Genomic DNA, 6,137 nt, shown 5'->3' with positions numbered 1-6,137 from the left:
AAAAATACATAGTCAATAAAAAAGTATACTTGTTTGGATGTTTTAATAATGGCAAATAAATCTATTTAAATATATGTAAATAAGATTTTAATGGGGTATCTTATGAAATTAAACCTTTTCCATGGTTTTCATTTTTTATAGATTCGTGTTAAATTGATCATAATTCTCTGAATAACAAATTACTATATACATAAGTAAATGAAACCGTTTTAAATTACTGCATTAAATCCGAATATCATATCGTCGTTGTATTTATTTTATTTTAGCAGCTCGTTTTTATGATCTACATTTCAAAACATACCCTAATATTCCTTTTTTCCTCGTCTCTTAGTTATCAAATTTTAATAGGAATAATATTGTAATTTATTCCGTACGCTTGCAAATTAAATATGATTTCGTAATTAACTTACATATAAATTAAAATTCCCTCTTTTCTCCCTTAGGGTTCAATAAAAGTCTCTCACTTTGTTTTTTAATATATAAAAAATTTAACTGTTTCTCCGTGTTGATCTCGCGTTTTGTCGCAGACCGAAACGAAAGTTCAAAGCTTTGCAGACGCAGATTTTTCTATAAAGAAGATTTAGGGTGTAAACGCGAAACTTTTTTCCTAGGGCTTTGTTTTCATCGTTCTCGGATTCTTCAAAAGAAATCGGTTTCTACTTTCAAATCTTCTGTTCTAGATTCTTGTTTCGTCTTCCCTCTTGCGTTTTTTTTTGTGTCTATCGTTCTCGTTTGTTCTTCTGAGATCTTTGATCGAGCGTTTGGATCGTTGACTCGGCGGCGGCTCCCGATTTGGGTTCGGCGGATTTCCACCTTTTTCGGGTGAAAATTATCTGGGTTAGGATTTTTTTTGAGTGTTCGTGGGATTAGGATTCTGAAAGGGAAGATTTTGTTGGGCATTTGGTTATGATGTTGACTCAAACTGTTGGGGTCTGAAGTACTATGGAACTGGTTCTTACACGACAAGAAGAACATCAACAAAGGAGAAGGAGAAGATGACGCTTTACATTGGTCGGGAAGCTTCCAAGGTTCGTCATTTCCCCATTTCATTTCTGGGTTTTTTGGGTTTTTTTTTTTAATTTTCGGATGATTTGGTATATTTTTTTTTCTCATTATTCATTCGTTCTTCTTGTTCTTTGTAGTTATGGAAGAGAATTTGTTCAGAGATAACTACGGAGGTCGGTCTTCTCGCTGAGAACTGGAGATACCTTCTTGCCGGTCTCGTCTTTCAGGTTTCTGTCTTGAATTCAAGTTTTCCGATTACTTCATAAAGTGTTTCTCTTTCGTTTTCTATGAGAAGTCGCAAATACTCAAACTGGGTGTTTGGGTTTTGAGATCCAAGGCTTCAACTTTGATTTGAGTTCATTCAAGACCTCTGATTCTAATTGTTGTTGATTACGTGTTGTTGCTCAGATTCTGGTTCGTGGAAGATTTAATTTACTTTGTCGCTAGTTCTTTTGCTGAGTCGTTGACTGACCACACGCTTATCTTTTACAGTCTTTTGCATTCTATAGGAAACTTCAATGGAAAGTGTAGGATGTGGTAAAAGGTTATGATCATGGATTGTTTATATACATTGTAACTTTTTGAGAAAGCTTGTGCTTTTGTGGAGAAAATTGTTTTTTTTTTTCAAATTTCATTCAAGCGACGTGATATTGATGATTTTGTGTAGTTATTTTGACACTGTGAATTCATCTGTTGCGTGCAGTATATACATGGGTTAGCTGCGAGGGGAGTTCATTACCTTCATCGCCCTGGACCGACCCTTCAGGATCTCGGCTTTTTCCTTCTTCCCGTATGTCTTCCATTTCAGCATTGTGATCTCTTGAGCACTATTTCTTGTTCTCAAATCTTGTTTGCTTGTTTTGTTTTTTACAATTTCAGGAACTTGGTCAAGATAAAGGCTACATAAGTGAATCCTTATTCACCTGTGTATTTGTATCGTTTGTCCTGGTGAGTCTCTCAGTTTGGCTCGGTTCTGTTTTCGGGTTTGGCTGTAAGAAACGTTCGTTTAAGATCATGGAAGTCTTTCTTTGATTGAGATTAGGGAATTCGTCAGTTTATATGATGCTTTGGTTCTTTTGATTTTTTTGTTTCAGTGGACATTCCATCCGTTCATCCTGAAAAGCAAAAAGATATACACGGTGTTAATATGGTGCCGGGTTTTAGCATTCTTAGTTGTAAGTCCAAAACGTTTTTCACTATAAGATCTTACGAGGCTTTCCGGTTTCTACATGAATCTGAAACGCATTTTTAATCTGTTGTCTTACAGGCCTGTCAGATTCTTCGTATCATAACGTTCTATTCGACTCAGCTTCCTGGGCCTAACTATCACTGTCGGGAGGTAAAGCAACTGATATGTATGGATATATGTATGGTCTGAATCTATATGCGTTAACGTATTTATTTCTTGTATGTTATAGGGCTCTAAGCTTGCCAGGTTGCCACGGCCACAGAGTGCTCTTGAGGTGCTCCTAATTAACTGTAAGTATATGTCTTTCGTGTAGGAATCTTGTAAACCTCATACTGTATTCGTGTACTTCTTCTGTATATTCTTCTCTGCTAAATGCATATGCCCTTATCTTGGCAGTTCCCCGAGGTGTAATGTATGGTTGCGGAGACCTGATTTTCTCGTCCCACATGATTTTCACGCTGGTCTTTGTCCTCACTTACCAGAAATACGGCTCTAAAAGGTACATACAGACACAGCCACCACTCGCCAAAATCTTATTGTTTTCGTTTCTGATGATCTGAGCATCTTCTTGTTTTTTTGGTTTGCCTCTCAGGTTCATAAAGATGGTCGGATGGCTCATTGCCGTGGTGCAAAGCTTCCTGATTATCGCTTCCCGTAAACATTACACTGTAGATGTCGTAGTTGCATGGTATGGTTTTGATTAAGCGTCGTTCAAGAAATCGTTTCTTTTTGGAACTCTGAATCGCTCAGAGACGGAGAATCTTGATTCGGGTCTTGTTAAAATTTCGGTGTGTGTAGGTATACCGTGAACTTGGTGGTGTTCTTCCTAGACAAGAAATTACCAGGTGTGATTCTCTTTTTCACTAACAGTAATTCATACAAGTTTTTACCAAAAAAAAGGGTTCTTAAATCCTTTTTTTGTCTGAAATGTGTACACAACAGAACTACCGGACCGGACGACATTGCTGCTTCCTGTGATGTCCAAAGACAGAACCAAAGAAGAGAACCACAAACTCTTGAACGGAAATGGCACTGACCCTGCAGATTGGGTATAATAATACACGCCAATGGATCTTGCTCTGTTTTCTTGCTTGATTTGTGATTACTGATGATATACGTATCGATATACGTATATGAAAATGTGAATACTGATCGATACGGTGTATTTACCATTCTGTTGTGGTTTGGTTTGGTCAGAGGCCAAGAACTCAGGTGAACGGCAAGAATTATGAAGACAGCAATGGAGTTCACACCGACAATGGCATGAACGGCGCTTGAACTCTTTTAGTGATCGATCGGTTCGTCTCTGATTTCTGGAAATTTGGAATTTTGCTTTTGTGTGGGTAAATTTTGTTTTTTTTTTCTGGTTATTGTTCCATGGAAGAACGAGAAAATGCAAAAATACAAAAAAAAAAAATGGGAAGAGTGGGCTATATATATATATGCACATTGTATATTTCCAAGTTTCTTGCCCCTTAAGTAATCGCCTTTCCTCACACCAATCTTCCGGTTTTGGTATATATATTTTTTGTTTCAACTTCTATAAAAATCGACGCCTACGAGTGTTTGTATGTGTGTGTGTATGTATGTATGTATGTATGTATGTATGTATGTATGTATGTATGTATTAGTGTAATAAGAGTATATGTATATATGTTTTAGTACATCCTATTTTATGGATATCATTCTCTTTAAATATCTAATTAAATTGACTACACAACCGAATATTATAAACAATAAATATTTTGATTTTTTTCTGTTTAAACGAGTTCGATAGAAAATTAATTTTCAACGTAATAAAATTGAGATTACTCTTTTGTAATAAGATTATGAAAGAATAATATAACGTAGAAATATTTGAAACTGATATTATAATTGTGAAAATATTTTATACTAAAATTGTATCTTCGAATCGAATGTAACGTTTATTGCATTGAATAACAATTGTATTTCATTATGTATCTAAATAATATATCAGGATGATTTTTTTTTATGTCATTGAACGAGTTTCGTTCACTGCAGAAACTCAATGAACTCTTTTACCTTTTTAAGGGTAATCTTGATAATTAAAAAAATGTATAATTTGCAAATATCATTGTATAAATATTCTTTTTGCTAATGTAGTTTAAATTAATGTGAAAATTAGAATATAAAACAACATGGCATGAAAATATTTGATGCTATTGTAAAAAGTAAAACGAGATGACCGGATTATTGACTCAAATGGTAAGTGGGTATACGCAATGAGTACTTCACCCAGGTTCGAACCCACTCTTGGCAAATTATACGTTATCAAAAAAAAAAAAAAAAAAAAAAAAAGAGATGTTGTCAAAGTGATAGTCCATGTGGACTCACGTGTCCTAACATCTTTTGCTTTCGCTTAGGATTCTCTCTCTTTCTCTCGAGATATATTAAAACATTTTTCTTTCATATTACGAAAATGATAGATAATAAATCGATAATTTTACACTAAATATAGAAATTGATGTAGTCTTGTGTTATAAAATTTTCCTAATCGATCCGACATTAAAAGTATATTGATTTTTCCCCAATAACCGAATACTTTTGTCTGTAAATACTGCATATTTGATTCCATCCATAAATCGATTTTCTTCCCTACTCGCTATATAATCTAGGGCTCAAGAAAATTGAACTTCTCTAATAATTTATTTTCAAATTTTGAATGATTTTTTTTTATAAAAAGTAATATTTATTTTGATGTAAAATTTGATGAATGGCTAATAATCGCGCATATATGTGTGTGGAGAGACATACATATCGAATAATATTGGTAGGTTTGATATGACAACAATCATTGTTGAATGTCTCGAGAAAAGACTAATTTTTATTATCTTAATGCTTTTATTGTTTTTAAAAATAAAAATACTTTGTTATTATCTATTATAATTGATACTAGAATTTTATTGGGTCCTTTTGAAATCCTATATGGGTAGAAACATGATTATAACCAACTATCTAGATAAATATTATTTTTTTTTATAAAATAATTATTATGATTTTAGACCATCTCCTTTTCATTTATGAAAAATATTTTTTTAACGAGTGGGTTATATGATAACTTGAGTTTGGACAAACATGCCTTTGTCTCCTCCTTTTGGTTAGAAGTGTCCCTCTAATTGGTCCCATCCTTTTCCACTGCATATACATTTTATTTTTTTTATATCACATTTAAATTTCCTATTAAATTATATTTCATTGATATAGTATAATTGAAAGTTCACATAAAATCTATACTACAAATTATTCGTAATCCTGTTTTTAAAAGTACGTATCTATATTTTGAAATGGATTTCGAAAGCAGGTGTATACAAATATGTAAATATTTAATATTTTTAATTGATTAAAGTTTGTGTGTGTGTGTATATTTTAATCAAAACCAACGTTAGACATATAGTTTTCTCCAAAAATTTAATGTTTAAATATTTTAGTCTCTTTCTTAATATATTATACTCAAACTCGATATGAAAATTATAATATCGAGAGAGAGATATATGGGACGATGGAATGGAAATATATTGTTCTCCTCGGCGTTTTTGCATTTCGAGACTTGTGTTCTTGCTCTCTACAAACACACCCACAACAAATATATCTCGACTTTCAATGGGACGTCCTCGAGAATACCTGCAGGATACTTGACGGATCTATCCGCAAGCTGTAGTGCCATGCTCGTCGCCTTGAGATCTCCGATGTTGAGCTTTTTATAGATAAATAATGGAAGCAAACTCACACTGGCACCAAAATCGCACAATGCACAGTCAATTTCAATGTTTTTGATTTTGTAGGGAATCGAAAAACTACCTGGATCAGATCTCTTCCGTGGCAACTCATGATGTAGAATCGCAGCGCTCACCTCTGTGCTCAAGGATACTGTCTCCTTCCCAATCACCCTCTTCTTAGTCAAAATATCTCTAAAAAATTTCGC

General features: G+C 33.7%; 1 protein-coding gene across 1 annotated transcript; it reads left to right on the top strand.

Annotated features, from left to right (window-relative positions):
* The first annotated feature begins 495 nt into the window (after positions 1–495).
* Positions 496–3,696, top strand: LOC104823396 (phosphatidylinositol:ceramide inositolphosphotransferase 1-like). The gene is made up of 12 exons (XM_010554962.1): positions 496–1,028; positions 1,143–1,232; positions 1,709–1,795; positions 1,885–1,953; positions 2,100–2,180; positions 2,273–2,344; positions 2,424–2,484; positions 2,591–2,693; positions 2,787–2,882; positions 2,993–3,039; positions 3,137–3,243; positions 3,392–3,696. The coding sequence occupies exons 1-12, from the start codon at positions 996–998 to the stop codon at positions 3,470–3,472; spliced, it is 927 nt and encodes a 308-aa protein (XP_010553264.1). The 5' UTR covers positions 496–995; the 3' UTR covers positions 3,473–3,696.
* The last annotated feature ends 2,441 nt before the right edge of the window (positions 3,697–6,137 follow it).

This window comes from Tarenaya hassleriana, unplaced genomic scaffold (genome assembly GCF_000463585.1).
Source record: "Tarenaya hassleriana unplaced genomic scaffold, ASM46358v1 Cleome4, whole genome shotgun sequence".
NCBI lineage: Eukaryota > Viridiplantae > Streptophyta > Magnoliopsida > Brassicales > Cleomaceae > Tarenaya > Tarenaya hassleriana.
The sequence above is the reverse complement of the archived record's forward strand: the minus strand, read 5'-3'. Positions and strand labels throughout refer to the sequence as shown.

Bases quoted from the DNA above. Each gene is read 5' to 3' on its own strand.
- LOC104823396 (XM_010554962.1), top strand. From the start codon at position 996: ATGACGCTTTACATTGGTCGGGAAGCTTCCAAG. The intron at 1,029-1,142 runs GTTCGTCATTTC...TGTTCTTTGTAG, and splicing joins TTGGTCGGGAAGCTTCCAAG to TTATGGAAGAGAATTTGTTC. The intron at 2,345-2,423 runs GTAAAGCAACTG...TGTATGTTATAG, and splicing joins CTAACTATCACTGTCGGGAG to GGCTCTAAGCTTGCCAGGTT.